At 50.8% G+C, this 16903-nt stretch overlaps 6 protein-coding genes across 6 annotated transcripts; 5 read left to right on the top strand and 1 right to left on the bottom strand.

The window, feature by feature from the left end:
* Positions 1-402: 402 nt before the first annotated feature.
* N7482_001739 (uncharacterized protein) lies at positions 403-1435 on the top strand (the record flags this gene model as incomplete). Its single annotated transcript, XM_056683864.1, has 4 exons — positions 403-688; positions 750-905; positions 957-1099; positions 1154-1435. 4 exons carry the CDS (start codon positions 403-405, stop codon positions 1433-1435), a joined length of 867 nt encoding a protein of 288 aa, XP_056547470.1.
* Positions 1436-2975: 1540 nt separating this feature from the next.
* Positions 2976-4293, top strand: N7482_001738 (uncharacterized protein; the record flags this gene model as incomplete). The annotated part of the gene is made up of 3 exons (XM_056683863.1): positions 2976-3143; positions 3206-3730; positions 3787-4293. 3 exons carry the CDS (start codon positions 2976-2978, stop codon positions 4291-4293), a joined length of 1200 nt encoding a protein of 399 aa, XP_056547469.1.
* Positions 4294-4886: 593 nt separating this feature from the next.
* Positions 4887-8140, bottom strand: N7482_001737 (WD40 repeat domain-containing protein; the record flags this gene model as incomplete). The annotated part of the gene is made up of 3 exons (XM_056683862.1): positions 4887-6435; positions 6493-7705; positions 7771-8140. 3 exons carry the CDS (start codon positions 8138-8140, stop codon positions 4887-4889), a joined length of 3132 nt encoding a protein of 1043 aa, XP_056547468.1.
* A 1122-nt stretch (positions 8141-9262) lies between these two features.
* rrg9 (mitochondrial ribosome assembly protein RRG9) lies at positions 9263-10078 on the top strand (the record flags this gene model as incomplete). Its single annotated transcript, XM_056683861.1, has 1 exon — positions 9263-10078. One exon carries the CDS (start codon positions 9263-9265, stop codon positions 10076-10078), a length of 816 nt encoding a protein of 271 aa, XP_056547467.1.
* A 591-nt stretch (positions 10079-10669) lies between these two features.
* N7482_001735 (putative intracellular protein transport protein (Sat1)) lies at positions 10670-13292 on the top strand (the record flags this gene model as incomplete). The annotated part of the gene is made up of 3 exons (XM_056683860.1): positions 10670-11240; positions 11281-12351; positions 12409-13292. 3 exons carry the CDS (start codon positions 10670-10672, stop codon positions 13290-13292), a joined length of 2526 nt encoding a protein of 841 aa, XP_056547466.1.
* Positions 13293-13893: 601 nt separating this feature from the next.
* Positions 13894-15878, top strand: N7482_001734 (DUF4246 domain-containing protein; the record flags this gene model as incomplete). Its single annotated transcript, XM_056683859.1, has 4 exons — positions 13894-13959; positions 14007-14086; positions 14141-15230; positions 15279-15878. The coding sequence occupies 4 exons, from the start codon at positions 13894-13896 to the stop codon at positions 15876-15878; spliced, it is 1836 nt and encodes a 611-aa protein (XP_056547465.1).
* Positions 15879-16903: the final 1025 nt, after the last annotated feature.

Raw genomic sequence — 16903 nt, 5'->3', positions numbered from 1 at the left:
AAATGGGGGCATTCTTTTTTTGATCAGTTTTCGTGTTTATTGTTAAATTTTGATTCCCCGAGGCTGGAGGGTTGCCTTCCTTGGTCTGAAAATGTACAATGCCCGAGGTGTACGATACTACACCATTACTCATCGATAGCGAGTATCACCATTTTTGGATTTTCTTATCGTTCAACTTTTCAGACATGATTTAAACAAGTTTGGGTGGTCCGGTAGGGTGAGCAGGTGACTCTACCTCATCGCTCATCTCCCTCGACCAGTGGAACACTTCATTTTTCCATTCTCTCCTATCGTTCTGTACTCAAACCAACGATCTCATCATCCTCAATCTGATCTTTGACTATTCCCTCATTCCTTGATCCAGACCTATCACACCGTTTTCCCCCCTTCCCCTCCTCAATCATGGCGTCTTTTGCAGCCGGTGACTTGACAGATCGAGTAGTCGCGCTGATAGCCTCGACACTTGAAATGCAGGCTGAGGCTTCCGTCGAGCCACCCAAGATCTTCATCGGAGACGTCATTTGCACCATTGAGGAGCAACTTGCACGACTCCCTGATATGGCAAAATTGCTTCCCTCAGAGCGCTCCAAGTTGGACGCGATTGGAACAGAATTATGGAATGTATGCCGCAGTCCATCAAGGTCCTCGAATCTAGAAGACAAAGAGACAGTGGAGATGTACAGCAGAGGTGTGATCAACAGCTGTTGGCGCTGGGTGCAAACAGACAATCTGACGGACCTTTTCTACAGTGTTGGCCGTGGCCTTTGCGCTCGTTGATATCACTTCGCCTTACAATGCTCAAGGTTACTCACAATCAATAGGTTTAAGGGAAAAGTGGCTCATTAGTTACACAGGTCATGTCAGGGCTTTAGAGGTGGCATTTGAAGCAGCTCACATTTGTATTGGTATTTGAGCGCCGTCTGTACGGGCTTGGTCATAACTAACGAATTTGACAGAGACTGCCCCGCTAGACTACACCCTTAGAATACTGAAGGTGGTAGCAAAGCGGCTCAACTCATTAGAAGCTTCTGACCCTGCCATCGATCAGGTTCAGCTGGACTCTATTTCGACCGAGTACTACATGTTTCGCGTGCATCTGGTGGGGTTTCAATAACAACACCAAATCGAGACTGTCAGCTCATTAAATTTTTAGGCTTGGCGACAAGGCCGATCTGACATTGCCGATCATCTCTTTGCAAAAGTGCCATTGAAAGCTTCAATCAACAATCGTTCGGTTGTCGTCGAGAGATGTCTCCATGTTGGCCGCGGTGCACTCGAAGTTGGCCAATATGATGCTTCGATCAAATGGCTCGAAACTGCACTCGAGCAGATGCAAGAGATCCCGGAAGATCAGGGACTGGGTTTGAAAAATCTGACCCTTCACGTTCGGCATACTCTCGGTCAGTCTGTTCAGGCTGGATTATGGAAGAAATGAATCAAGCTGACGTGCCAAAGTGCGGGCCTATACGAACGTCGATTCATCTGAGGCAACCAGGAAGCTTGAGGAGCAGTTGGCTGTACTCAAGATAGTAAGAACTACTCTTTCGAACTAGTTAATAACTGGAGCGGCGCATGTTTATCAACCATTTCAGGTATACGGAGATCTTCCTGCGGTACAATTCCTTGAACTTGACATAATTCGTCAAGAAAAGAAGCCAAACAGCGACCGATTCTCTCAACGTAAACCCCTCCTGCTCATACTATTTGACCTCCTTGCTAACATATCCTCTTAGTTCTAAGAGTCGTGATTGAGGGTCTTGATTATACTGAGGAATATTTCAATATGCAAGTAGCTTTCTACTACGACGTGCCCTGACTTCTAACCGCGTTCAGAGTCCTCTGTTACATCAAATATTCGAGGAGACTGAGGTAAGTTGACTAAGAGCATGTTTCTTCCTTTGATTGTGATTTACTCACTCAATACCAGTATTGGCCTTGCATTTGAGATGTACCAATTGCTCCTGAAGTCTCTGCCATCTCACAAGCATGAATGGGTAGAGGAAGGCTTTCTTCGACTGGTGTGGATGGCTACTTCAAGGGCAGCAGAATTGAAGATTACCGACGACATATGCATGAAAGCCATAAAAGATGCACTTGGAATCATTGGCGCACGAGGAGTTGAGAGACTGAGCCATGAAGCTACTCACGTTATCCTCACGGTGAGAACTCGCGGTGGATCGAGATGTGTATTTTGCTAATCAATATGATAGCTTCTTTTGAATGCAATTGATTATGCAGAAAAAGATTCTCGCTGGTGTATTACTGAGAGCTGGTGTCACCTCGCCCTAGATACCAAGATCTTCAAAGACTGCTCCGTATCCGATCGGCTCAATCTTCAGAAGTGCGTTCATATATCACTCATAGCTTGTTCGCTGATTGTGACGGTCTTTAGGCGACTGGCTATAACACTCTTGAACAGCCACAACTTCACTTTGGCTCGGCAGATTTTGGATCAAATTGTTGCCGAACCTGGCGCCAAGGCCGATATTCAAACCCAGTACCTTCTCTTCAAACTTGCGCTGCACGATGAGCAAGATGATCTATCTGGTATGTACTCTTTCTAAAGTCAGTGGTAAACTATCTACTAACAGCTTGAGAAGTTGAAGAATTCCTCTGCAATCAGTCCAGCCAGACTTGCTACTCTGATCGTGTAGAATTACTCCGGAACTGTTTAGTCGAGGCAGAAAGGCAGGACAAAACCCGGGTGGTCACTGATTGCATCAGAGAATTCATGAGAGCAGCAGTTGTTTCGGAAAACACTAGCGAAGAAATGTCTCTGAAAGACAAATATCTGTGAGTCTCTTGAATCCACTCCGGAAGATTTCGGAGGCTTATAAAGATAGCTTTCCTCTTTCTACACTCTCCACAGTGCTCGACAAAAACCACTGTCAATGTTTCTCCGCAGAAAGTACAGTGAGCTTGGCTCATTCAGGTAAGGCTGTGAATGTTTCGCCTTGATGTGAGCTTGGACATTGATGTTCATAGTTCTTAATTTGGCCAAGCTGGGTTTCAACAGCACAGATCCTGAGTTTTCAATTGCCGAGATGACATCCATCTCTCTGGATAGTTATAACCTGACCTTACAGATCTTCGACATGTTCCCACCCGAACATGCCGAGCGGCTCCTTGGCACCACGCGAGAGGTTTGTCGGAAATTGCCTACCAAATTGAAACAGATAATGCTAACGGCATATCGCGAGGTCAGCTCCAGGATCTTGCAATACAAAGATTCGAGACCATGCGGGTCAAGAATGCCCAAGGCATGCCCACCACAAGTAACCACCAGAAACTGGAGAAAGAAGCGCCCACGAAACTTCATCGTATTGCGTACCAAACTTTATATCTCGAGGTCACTATACGTGCCTTTTGCATTCGATCTCAGATTGATCCAAAAACTAAGGTTAGTACTAGTTGTATACCGTTATCGGTAAAAATCATTCTCACCATATTTCTTTCGCAGCTTGGTCTTTACAGGAAGATGGACGAAGCAATCCAGTCAATTCGGCATCAGACGTCAAAGTACTTCGAGCACTACCCGGCGCGAGCAGATAACCTTCGCAACCTCTGGGCAAACGAGTTCGAAGCTGCCACTGCCCTAAAGCATTGGAAATCTGTGTTCTCGATAATTCAAGACTGCAAACCCGTTTTCGGAGTGAACCTGTGCGATTATTTCATGAATTGTATTCTCAGCTTCGACATGCCGGATGCCCACCGGGCAGATGCCATCCACGTATGTCCTCTCCAAGTGTCTAGGCCGCACAGTTTGATACTAATTCTACAATGTAGGCAATGATAGGAAATCTTTACGGAAACGAGGGAGTCGTGCCAGCACATTTAGATCGCCTTCGTGACTATCTTCACTACCTCTTCACCTTTTCTCTTGCGGCAGCGGCGTCCCAGAACTCTGTGATGCTGCGTGATATATCCCAGAAGTGGCCGGAGGCATACTACAGCATGGCCGAGTCAGTCATTGACCAGGCCATTCTCACAGCGACCGATGATGCATATCTTCGGAGCGAGCAACAGCGCCAGACGCACCTCCATTCCGACGACCCGGTCGTTAGAGACAATCCGCAATCAGAATGTCAGCAGCGCCACCCCTATCCAACCGAGGAGCTGGGCTACCTAGCTACGTGTTCGTTCAACCAGGCAATGGACTTTTATTCGGAGGAGAATGACAAGGAATGCCGGTGCTGGGCTGGGAAGGCTATTCAACTCGCAGGGTTGATGAGCAATGTTGAGGGTAACAGACTGGTAACGCTATTTAGGAAGGGTTTCGAAGGATTGTTTTAGACCTGACTCTATTTCTTAACATTTCCTTTCCTGGAACTATCAAACGCAACAAGAGGTTGGAGGTTGGTAGGGCCAAGAAGCAACATTGAATTACCTTGTTATCTCTAAAAATCATGTTATCATACTCTCAAATAAGAAAACTCTTAGGCAACCAAAAAGAGAAGGAACAAGTGTGTAAATTTTAAGTATAAGTAAGCCCTGGAGACATGGCCAGAGCCACATGGAAAAATAGTATGGGTATCATGATGGAAGAGAACAAATGTTGAGAATCAAGAAGCAAAAAGAAAGCAAGGTGGCCCTCTTCCACATAAAGGGAACAAGGGATGCAAGAAGGACGGACTAGGCTGAAGTTGGAAAGGAAACAAAACGAAAGGAAAGGCAAATCACCCGAGATTTAAAATGATGAAAGAAGAAGGGAAAAGAAAGGGAAAGAGAGAATGAAAGATATATAGCTCGCATCCACGGGGATCTGCAACGCGAAACACCAGAAATGCCATAACTCACAAAGAGGCAGCGAGAAATCCATCTCGAGTCCTCAGGAATTCAGGTCCGATTGAGAGGTAGAGGTACGAAGGCATCGAAAGAGAGGTGATTCATTCATCACCATTGGCATCATAAGAGCGACTCCTCGAGACTTGCCGCATCCCTTTGTGGCGTAGTAAAGGAGTCGAGGGCATGTGGCGAGGAAGATGAGGAGACCGCGAAGAGACAGACGAATAGCTCGGCTTGCAGTCCAGGTCTTTGCCGCTGCTGTCTGTCTCAGTCTCAACGCTTTCATCGCTACTTTGAGAGCGTGCGCTGACGGCCCGCAATGTGAGATTGAGCTCGCGCTCGAGCTCCTTCTGCGCATGGAGGTGCTGTGCCGAGCCGTTGAGTTTCTTGCGATAGGCTCGCAAGGTTCGACAGACTTGTTCTGTGGACATCTCCAGACTGCCAAATTCGCTCCGGCTGGATCCTTTCGCGCGTGAGCGGAAGTCCATCGAGGTGCGACGACTGGTGCCCTTTGCACTGTTGGGCTTCTTTGCCATAGAAGAGTAAGATTTTGTCTTAGGGCTCACTGGAGACGGGGACCTGCGAGCGTTGTCTGTTGGTGTGAAGCATGTGGGAGAGCGACGGTTCGGCGGAGATGGTGTTTCAGCGAGAGAGTTTTTCTTCAGAGTGGACGGGGTCAAAGCCAGTTTGGACATCTTCCTTGTCAGGGTTGGAGAAAATTCACGGACGGGAGTCGGCGTTAGGGGACTAGGGTTGTCCGGTCGCTGGAAGCCAGCTAGCTCACTCCGTGAGAGGACCTTCCGGAGAGGAGGCTTGGCTGCAGTCAATTCTTTGGTAGGACCTTCGTCATCTCGTCCATTTTGAATGAGCTCTGGAGGTAGATGCGGTTGCACGCAGAGAGTCCAGATCATTAGGATACCATCCATGCCGGCTGAGATCAGACTCCGCTTCGTGACTGGGCCATCGTCGGGAATTTCGCACTCTTCAAAGAGCAGCGCATCGCTCACACCCTCTGTGTGACCGAACTCTCCCGTGAGCAACTGATCTTTTTCCAGGTCATAAACTCGGATAGATTTGTCGGTGCTAGACACGCCAATCAAGAGCTTGGGGCAATGTCCCGGAATCTCGGAAGTAACTGTCAACGAGCTCATGATCACTGCATCATTTGTTTCGCTGTCAGTTGCACGGAAGCAGTGGAGTTGCCGTCCTGATGGAATATCAAACTTGGAGATAGAGCGGTCCATGGTGGAGACAAACAGCAGGTTGGATTCATCGGGACAGAGGGCCATGGACACTGGAGATGTCTTCATAGTGATAACTTTCGTGATAAGATAGGCAATTGAGGTTGCGCCGTCTTCCTCTCGAGTCGCACGCTCCCGGATCAGGATGGTGCGATCTGCGGAGCTTGATAGTAATTTCTTGCCATCATTCATAAACATGATTTGTCCTACGGCGCCAACATGGTCATCCATAGTTTGCACCAGCTGCAATGTCGACTCGGTTTTCTCGAACAGCTGGACCATGCGGTCGCGACCAGAACTGGCTACCAGCCACGAAGAATTGTCAGTTTTATGGAGGGCAAGGTCCGTGATCTCTCCTCCATGAGCACGAGCTTCGTCAATGCAATTCCAATTCTCGCCGGAGAGAACCCTGGTTCGAGGATTTTAGCTGAGGCATACCGGCATGGTAGACGATAGACAAACAAACCTCAAAACACCGAATTTATCACCTGCAACAAACCAATCCGCGTTTTCCGCAGCTCTCAGAGCCTTCAACTCATTGGAAACATCCTCCTCGACTGCTGCGCTTTGCTCGAGTGCCACCTTCTTCGAATGAAGGCACTTACCCTGGGCATCCCAGAAAAGCACCGAGCCATTGCGAGACCACGAGAAGAAATTGGCGGAAAACCTATTAGGCGCCTTCAAAGGACGAATGCCAAGAACCGGATCTCGGTGCGCTGGCATGGAAGTCTCCCCATGCTCGTGCTCACCCTCATCAGGCAAAGACTCGATAGGATAGATGTGGATCTCCTTCGTTGCTTCTACGGTGACCAAGTGTGAGGAGAGCGAGCCCATGCAAGTAATGGCAGGTGCCTTGCTTTTCTTGTTGACCACCAGTCTGTCCAACCTCGCGGGTAACAAGGGGTGGGACAGGGAGGATGTTCGCAGAAATTCGAATGATAACCGCTGCATCCTCCTCCCGCGGCCACCCAGCCATATCGATTCTCGATCGAAATCCACGGCCAGGGACGTGACAGCGAAGCCCACCTGCATGACCACCGACAGTTTCTGGGTCCCCTCACGATCATCGAGGAGACAGACGGCCCCTGATTCGGAAGCGATCACGGCCTCTTGGTCAGAAATACTACTGAGACAGCTGAAGGTATGGTCGTTCAGCGGCCCTAGGAGACAATTCCTTCCGGATAGTGCCTTTGGCGCCGGGTTTGGCGAAGGACCCGCCCCGTCTACATTCAACCTAGATTTTGTAGGAGAGACCGGCCGTGCTGTCGGAAGTCTCCATACTTTCACATGGCGTACACCAGCCGTGACCAAGGATGGGCCCACCCAGCACATGTCACGGACAAAGGACGTGCATTTATTGGTCGAATGTAGCTTCGCCGATCCGTTCTTCAAATTGATGGCCCATATAAACAGAAACCCATCGTTCGGGTTGCCCAGTGTTGCCAGATACTGCGAATCGGGACTGAACGCCAGACTGCAGACGCCGAAAGTGTGCTCGCAGAGAATGGACAGAGGGACATCGGGCAACGCGTCTCGGGCGGTAGAAAAGATGAGCACGCGAGGATTGTATCCGGTCTCGCCCACCGCTAGGAACCGGCCATTGGGGCTAATTGAGACGCTGGTGACAGCTTTGATCCTTTCTCTGGACGACCATGCGCGAGGGCTCCCATTGTCCGCGGCTTCGCTCGAGGGCGAGCCGTTAGGAACATTGAGGTGCGGATTCGATCGAATATGGGAGAGGGACCGCGATCGGGGATCGGGGGTCGCAGGGGGGTGGATTGGTAAAAGGAAGTGGTCGGGTTCAGGCTTGTGGCCGAAGGTCGAGCCCGAAAGAAGCGCTGGCAGATGTTGGCGTCGCCATCAAGCTCGGCGAGCACTGCGGCGGAACCAGCGCACAGCGCAAAACTTTTGCTCTGGTCGTGACTGGAGAAGCCATTGGGGGTTGCGGTGGTTGTTCCCAGCACCGTCTGGAGAGAAAGGGTCGACTGGTGGGAGGATTTGCTTGGGGAGCGGGTTCCTGGCCGGAGAGTGGGCGAATTGCACGGGGTGATTTTCAGGGAGGCGCTGGGGCCGACGAGCTTGGATTTTGCGCTGAGCGGCGCGGTGGTAGCCATCGCCTCGGGGGACCGAACGGGCGGAAGATTCAGAGTCCCCTGGGTCCGCGCGGTCTTCGCATCTCAGGTTTGCGCATTCGTTGAGAGACGAGGGGGGAGGTGAAAAGGCAAAAGGAGGCGGGGGTGGACGGATCAGGCTGGACTGTGTGGTGATCGAGAGCACGGAGGGTCTACACCAGCTACTGGAAGGTGGAAGGCTGGGGAAGGGCGGAAAAAGCTGGTGGATGAAGGTTGAAGATCGAAGGTGGTAGGCTGACGGTCTGCAGGAGCCCACGAGGGAAAAGCCAACTTCAGAGGGGAAACCCAAACATGGAGCTTCATTCCGCACTAACACCGCTGATCATTCCAGACGATCCAAGGAATCTGGCGAACCTGTGCGTCTGAGTCTCCGGCCCTTGGGACTGCACGGGCCGAGTGGAGTGCCTGCAAAGCTTCCGGGGTTCTCAACCAGATAGATATATAGATAGGTACATCGACCGGGGGGCGGCTCACAGACTGACAGCTCTGATCGTTCCTGGCTAAAGGATTGAGGAGCCCCGGAGAATATTCATCTGCTACTCATCTCTCCACCCTCCCTCCCGTCTGCCCCGGCTTTGTTGTGAGGCCGATGAAATGAACAGGTGGGTCGCGGCCCAAACACAACCTGGTGCTGCTAATCCGATCGAATGGTTTCGCCTCAATGTCTCTTAATCGGCGTCGAAGGACTCTTCCAGGTATCTTCCCACGTGGGGTCTGGCGTCCCTTTCCCATCCGTGAATTATAGATATTTTTCTATTTGGATATCTTGTTGTAGACCCCGTAGAACCGGCACGGTTTGGTTGTATCGATGTAGGATGTTGGGTCGAACATAATCCGGTATATTTGGTCCCGAATAGACCATATACTCATGCAGTATGCCACTGTTTCCAGTACGGTTGAATCATCTTAACTATGCGTCAATCTGAAGGTTTGGCAGTATGGTTTTCCCGATGGCTGACTTTGATGCCTGATTTACTAGGAACCAGCTAAATTAGTTAACGAGCTTAAGTAGTTTATCTTATCGCCACGCGGAATTTCCCTTTCACTCTCGCCTTGCCTTTCGCAATTTGGTCGTCCGCTCTCCTTGCAACCGTCCCCCGGTCAATGTCTATCATGGCAACCCAGTGTACCGCATCTGCCAAAATGGCCTTACCGTCGCTTCTTCGCAGCGTCTTTTATCCGGAGTTTACCTGCAACCTACGCGCTTCCTCCCTCCGTCAAGATTCTCGCCCGACAGCAAAACTCCAACAACTTCGACCATTTAGTTCGACAGCCAGGGCCTACCAGATTCAGATCAAGCAGTCCCAGCATGCGACCACTACATTGGCCACCCCCCAGTCTTCCTCATTTTCCACTCCATCCTCCCCATCCTCCGCAACCGAACCAACCACGAATCCAGATTCACCTCCGCATGAAACCGCGCCCGTCAGTTCTACCAAGAGAGAAAAGACTAGCCGTGGTAGTTCGAAGAAGGATGGCAAAGAGCGCAAAGGATTGAGCAAGGACAGGAAATTTGACTCTGCGAAGAAGATTCCCTGGAAAAAGACGAAGCCCGACCCCTGGCAGACCCAGAAAGATGCCCTGGAGAAGAAATTTCCGACTGGATGGAACCCGCCCAAAAAACTCTCGCCTGATGCGCTGGAAGGTATCCGACATTTGCATGCCACTGCCCCCGAACGATTCACCACCTCCGTCCTGGCGGAAGAGTTCAAGGTCTCCCCGGAGGCTATTCGCCGCATCTTGAAGAGCCGATGGAGGCCCTCGGAGGCCGAAACCGAGAGTCGGCGCCAGCGATGGGAGAAACGACACGAGCGCATTTGGAGTCGCATGGCGGAGCTGGGTCTTCGGCCATCGACTAAGGCCTCCCGGCCGTATTCGGATGCTAAGACGCTGTATAAGCCTGGGGAAGGGGAGTTCTAGTGTAATTTGCACCAGAAGGAGCCCGCTATTGTAATGATGGCGGCGTTGATCGTGGTCGCAACCAATAACAACATGTATAGTACTGCATAGCGCTGTAACATCATCGGTTTCTCTGAATGCGTTCATCTGTCGATCCCCCAAGCGCGTTCTTATGACTCGCCATAGCGCAGTAGCGGAATTAGGCACGGCGTACGGCCCTCGAAGGGGTTTGTAAAAATTAAAGGCAAATTCCTCTGCAAGCCTCTCCATTATCCCATTACCCATGAAGGGTTATCATCTGCTATTACCAGCGTTACGGCGGGGGGGAAAAGGAGTTGATCTCCTGCAAAACATTTGGGGTCGGGGCCGCAGCTCGCAGTGGAGAGGCGCCACCACCCAACTCCCCTTCAACTCGCCTCGGCACCATAGTCCTTCTCCTCGACCGCGCCAGCCACTTCCCCGTCATTGTTCCTTCGATCTGACAGCATGCCGATGTTGATATACATCCTGAACCTTGGTTCTCATCGCCAGTGACCGTCGCGCGCAATTCCCCGCCCGAGATCGAGTCTGGAGTAGACGGCCCTTCGGGCCACATGCTGACGCCACGACGCCATGCCGTCGAACATACAGGTCTTCGTGAAATGGAAGGACCAGACAATTTTTGCCGGGGAGGATGTGGAATGCACCATCACCTTCAAGAACGTCTCAGAAACTGCTTCTGAAGCAGGCCATGGGGGTGAGGGTGGCCAGCATCATCGCAAGCTGTCTCGAGTCGCGAATCACACCAGCAGCAACTCTACCTCGGACTCGTTCTTCTCCTTGAAATCCCCCCAGAGCCTCTTCTCGGGCAGGCGGTCTTACTCGATCAGCTCTCAGAGGAAACCTTCCCACCGGACCGCGTCATCGTTGAGCTCCCCGCTCGTGTCCTCGCACAGCTTCCCGCCGACCAGCGGCCCCTCCACCCCTCGAAGTTGGCAGCCCGGCCACAGTCACAAACGATCGGTGTCGATTCTATCTATCGAGAGTGAAAGTCAGCCTGAGAAGACCACCCCGGCCCCAAACTATGGCCGGGCTCGGCCGGCCAGGGGTCATGGGCGCTCAGCCAGTCTCCAAGTTGCCCCCAGGAGGAATGATAGCTATGATGATTCCCATCGGAAAGGTATCTACCCAGGCAGGCCAATGAGTCATTAGAATGCAAGGGCTAACAATACTCTTTCGTGCAGTGGGGAGAGCTCCCATACGTGGTTCTCCACTAACAGAATCCCCAAACGAGTCCGTTACAGGCAATTTGCGAGTCGACACTTCCCGGGCTGGACGAGCCAGTCGTCCTGAGTCTCTTACAAACAGCCCCGTTGTTCCAACCGAACTATTACGTGCCCCGCCACGACGAACAAAACCGCCAGCCTTCGATTTCAAGTTCCCTGCTCCGCTCCCAACGAATGAACCAAACAACAGCCGCCCTCCTCTCTCTCCCTCTCCAAAGTCATCGGAAAGAAACCCTGCGGCGGGCAAGCCGGCATCAAAAGATTCAACGTCATTGGCAGCTCCACCACATCAGCAGCTTACGCGGATAATATCAGCCACGAGCGTGAATGGAAGCAGCCGAAGTAGTGGAGAGTTCTACTCGGTTAGTGATCATTCGAGTGAGACGCTGGCGTCGGAGTATACAACCTATTCGACACAAGGCGCACGAGTGCCTCCTTCTGTACGCCACGGACGGCATTACTCGAGTGTGTTGGCATCAACAATGCCGTCCGATAGCCAGGCGCTACTAATGGGCTACGCGCAAATCAGTGCGTCTTTCACGGTGGATGGGTCTTTAGTGAACCAGTCAGTATTCGATGAGGTCAAACGGAAAGGTGTTGTCGGTGGCCAAGCAGGCACAGGCGGAGTGCCAGGACGGCCAAGTTCGAATGGTGATCGATCACGCAAAGGGGCAGGTTTCTGGGGGGCGCTCAAGTGGAATGCTATCGAAGAGTCCATCAATGGGTTTCTCTCGAACAATGAGCTTGATGGCCTACGAGAAATGCGCGGGGTCGCTTCGTCACGATCGATTCCGTTGCTGTCCACCCCACAGTCGCTACTTTTCGTTGACCTACGACTGGCACCCGGCGAAGAACAATCTTACTCGTTCTCTTTCGCGCTTCCCAGAGGACTCCCCGCGTCTCACAAAGGAAAGGCGATTAAAATTTCCTATAATCTGGTCATTGGTACCCAACGCCCTAGTGGGCCGAATGAGTCCCAGCGAGTAAATCGCATTAACATTCCATTCCGTGTCTATAGCGGCGTCAATGGTAAGATCTTCCTCACGCTGTACTCACTCGGATGCTGGATATCTAACATAATATTAGAAAAAGGAGACGTCCTTGGCCATGACCTGATGTCACCGTACGTGATTTTGCGTGACGAAGCCAAGGTGCAAAAGATTGGGTCCAATACACCCCTGACCGTCAAAAATCAGAGTATAAGCGGGGCATGGAATTCCGCTGGAGATTTCCTCTCTTACGTGGATGAAATCCTGGAAGAGCGTGCACGCGCAAACTCGCTATTTCCTCCAGGGACCCTCCCCGAGAGACGGTCAAGCTATGATGGGCCTCCGCCGCACGCGTTGTCTTGTAAGGATATAATTGATTTTGCCATCCTTCGCAGCAATCAAGCCGTGCAGTCCCGGCGCAGTCCCAACCGGTTTGAGATTGCTCGCGATGGGCAGCGCATCGCTGTGGTTGTGCTGAATCGCCCAGTGCACCGGCTTGGTGAGACTGTCATTGCCACCGTGGACTTTGGCGACGCTGCTATTCCCTGTTACGCCGTACGGGCATCCCTTGAGACGTCTGAGAAAGTCATGCCTACTATTGCAGTCCGCTCTAATGCAAGCATCCACCGCACCACCCGCCGCATCCATGCGTCTCTATTTGAGAACACTCTGTACGCCACCCGGGTGGTTTTCAGCCCAGCCATCCCCATTACCGCCACTCCCACAATTCTGACCAGCGGTGTGACTCTTGACTGGGACTTGCGTTTCGAGTTCGTGACGCCAAATATGAATGGCGTTCATAGTCACGGACCATCCGGAATTCGCTTACTTGAGACCTTGTCCTCTGACGATCGCGGCAAAGTTCTGTCCGCGATGGAGCATCTGGGCTGCGAATCATTTGAAATCTCCATCCCCCTGACGGTCTACGGTGAAACCGTGCGGGAGCAATTGCCAGAAGAGAACGAGGGGTACGTCATCTAGAGGTGTGATCTATTTGATGGATGTCCTGGGAGCGCCTGCAGTGTAGGCTTCCTGTTTAGTCGAGCTAGATATTCCCCTATCCCCCGCATGTGGACATGTTCCTTGCGAGCGCCATGTTTGCCATTGATTAGGTGCATAATGTTGTGTTTGATACTATTTCACCCAGGGCTTTTGTCCCAACCTGGTCCTTCCCTCGGGCAAACTCACGGCAAGACATGAGCGTCGCCTGTTCGAGGGATGAACCACGCTCCGACTTCGCAGTGGTTTCTCTATTGCCATTGCCTTCTTGATTAGACCCCCGATGCACTCTCTCCGAACCCATAATGTATAAAGACCCGTCGGCAAACCTCACCCCTGCTGAGGCAGAAGCCCCATTTAGTCTATTCCCTCCGACCGTCGCCCTATCGCGACGGTGCAAGATGCGAGAGCGGGTCCTGCCTGCCTGGAACGCCAAGGCCCTGCCTGGGCCCTGCCTGACTAGCCCCAAGCCAACCGCGGGTTCTCCTTTTTCTTCCATAGGCCTCGAAGCATTATAAAAGAGAAGGAAGTGCACTGTCTTACCTTCCCGGCTCAAAATCAGCGACGCACCAAAGACTCCACGATGTCCTCGACCTCATCGAACCCCCAGCTGCCGGGGTTCAACCTCCCGTTGAATTGCAAACCAGAAGTCAGGGGAACTTCATTCTTATCGTGGCATTTTCTGACGAATTCTAGAAACGCATAGGAGCTCATTCATGGTCCACCGGCCCGTTTGGATTCCCAAATGCCTTGGATATTGCTGATGGTTACGTGAAGTACGACTTGATTTTCAACCGCGGGTGGAGCTGTTACTGATATAACACTTCCAGCCAATCAGACGTGAAGAGAGAAATCCTGATGATGCGAGTGATGAATAGTATCACAGACAAGCTTGACTGGGATAAGAAGGTAGGCACGGATTCCGTTGTTCTGGTTACAGCAGCCACATTTCTAAAGCAACACAGGTTTTCGAAGAAGACATCATCTCCAAGTGGCGCGAAGAAATCGCTCGGAGCGGAGAAGACGTATCCCCCAAAAATGATGGATTGGATTATCAAAGAACTCCAATGGAAGGCCGAAGCTTTCAAAGAGACTGGCTGCGTTACCGTCTTTGATGTCGGCGTGGTCAAATCTGATACCGCCATTTCTCCGGAATTGCAACAAGCTTTGCAGAAAGCTGTTGTGCCCCTAGAAGACATTCCTGAAGACCAGAAGGATTATCATCCAGGGTCTCAGGAACAGGTCCTTGATCTGGTGCATCCGTCTCTGTTCCCGGTCATTTTTGGACGAACTCGCATCCTTCCTGATCGAGTCATTGGCTTGGATACTTGTCTAAGTAGTGTTGGACAAGGCAGCCTTCTTCTAGTACCGTCAGAAGATGATGCCAAGCTTCCCCACAGATATGGCTGGAGAGATGTTCAAAACGCCTACAGTCGCAAGTTCCAATGGCTGCCGTGTGACGTGGAATTTACTCCGGATGCAGGATGTCGAATCGTTTCGTACATCAACAACCTCCATCCAGTTGAACACAGACGACTGTATGAAATCGTTGAGAAGATAATCTCTCAAACAATCCCTATTTGGAACCAAACACTGGCCTACAGACCGTTTAATCAGAGGCGAATTCAGTACCAATCGGTTGACTATGAAGATGATGGCGAGGATGAGCCCCACATGGGCGATGACGAGGACGATGAAGAATATTACGAGCGTTCGACCGCATGGTGGAAAGCCCGCCGCATCATCCAGCCAGAACCAGAGGAGTTTAAGCCTCCGAACTTTGATAGATCGAATTTGGTTGATTTGCAGGAAGGCTTCTCCAAACAAGGGCTACAAGTGATTGTGAAATTGGCCAATATCGAGCTTACTACGGACAAGCCGGAGTACGCAGGAGGTAGCTGGCACATTGAAGGACAGCTGGTAAGCAGCTATATACCAATCTGCTCGACCGTGACTAACCCGCGCTAGAATGAACGTATCTGTGCAACGGCAATCTACTACTACGATAGCCAGAATATTACTCAGAGCACACTGGCTTTCCGCCAGCGCAGTGGAGACGATTTTCAAGATGTGCAATATGAACAAGAGCAGCACGGCTTTCTCCAAGCTGTTTATGGATTTGGGGAGGAAGTTGAGGGCAACGGTACTACCAATGTCACGCAAGACCTTGGAAGCGTCGTGTGTCAAGAAGGTCGTTTGCTCACGTTCCCAAACGTGGTCCAGCACCGTGTCTTGCCGTTCTCCTTGAAAGATCGAACAAAACCAGGTCACCGGAAGATCCTGGCACTGTTTTTGATCGATCCTCACAGGCGTATCATTTCTTCTGCGAACGTGCCTCCCCAACAGGAGGAATGGGGAAGAAAGAGACGGGAGCTTGTGGATAATCTCTTGTCACAGAATTTGCCACCAGAACTGCAGAACATGGTTAAACAGGATCTTCCCTCTGTTTCCATCTCCATGGATGAAGCAAAATCCCACAGGCTTGAACTGATGGAGGAGAGAAGCGTGAAGGCCGAGGCCAACAACTCAGCTTTCGAAACTGGAGATTTCTCGCTATGTGAGCATTAGGCGTCACCGGCATCGCAAATGGAAAGAAGATTAGTATGATGAATTCATGATTGCTGATTGATATATTGATCATGGACGGGAGGAGGGAGGAAAGGGACCTCATTGTACACCCTATTGCTAGTAGTTTAAAGAACCTTCGCTCCAAACCATCAAGGTTGATCCTCAATACCTACCAATAGCACCCCACATCTTGCTAATTTGTTTAGCTGCGTGGCCTTTTCTATCTTCAACAAAGTAAATGTTGAACATACCTGGGATAGTAAGATACTGTGTGAGGATAATTGGAAGAAAGGTAACGAAGCCTATATGAGCAATTCAACGAATCAAACTTATGATGCAAAAAGAAAAACAAAAGACCATGGAAGAGATCCATACTATATAAAATGGTTACCGCGCAGATTTGAGTCCCTCCATGGATCCAAGTCTAGGATCCTTAGCCGCTGACTTGACATCGGCATTTTCAAAAACAAATCTCGTATCCAAGGGCCATAGATCCCGGAGCGTCGGCTCTCCACCCGGACATGCGGGGAACCCACGTGGAGAGCCGCGATGCAATCACTACACCGTAGCTCTAAGAAAATCAACTGATGAATCGAGATATTGCGAGTATATACTGTCGGGGTCAAAGAATTCGGTAAGGAGCAACTACCCGATTTTACCTAAAAGTAATCTCAGTAATTCGATATGGATATCTTTTCTCGCACATGAGACTTTGGAGAATGACGAATTGAAGATAAAACCAAATATTCTCGTGGAAATGAAATTGAGTCAGATGTATTCGCTGAAGATGTCGACACAGGGTGGTGTATATACAGTAGTTCCTCGATCATGAAAGAATGCTTCAGTCATTGCCGTCTCGCTATGCCGGACCCCAACCTCTACCTAACAGACAGATCATGTTTCCTATTCCATAGTATACGGACTGTGTCGTCCATTAGCGCCCCCTAAAAGAAGGGAAGTCATGCCCAGCACAGTGTCATAGTACTTGAAACAAAAGGGGCGCATCCCGCCACAACGAAACTGAC

This window comes from Penicillium canariense (genome assembly GCF_028826845.1).
Source record: "Penicillium canariense strain IBT 26290 chromosome Unknown utg000001l_segment0_segment0, whole genome shotgun sequence".
NCBI classification, from domain to species: domain Eukaryota; kingdom Fungi; phylum Ascomycota; class Eurotiomycetes; order Eurotiales; family Aspergillaceae; genus Penicillium; species Penicillium canariense.
The sequence above is the reverse complement of the archived record's forward strand: the minus strand, read 5'-3'. Positions and strand labels throughout refer to the sequence as shown.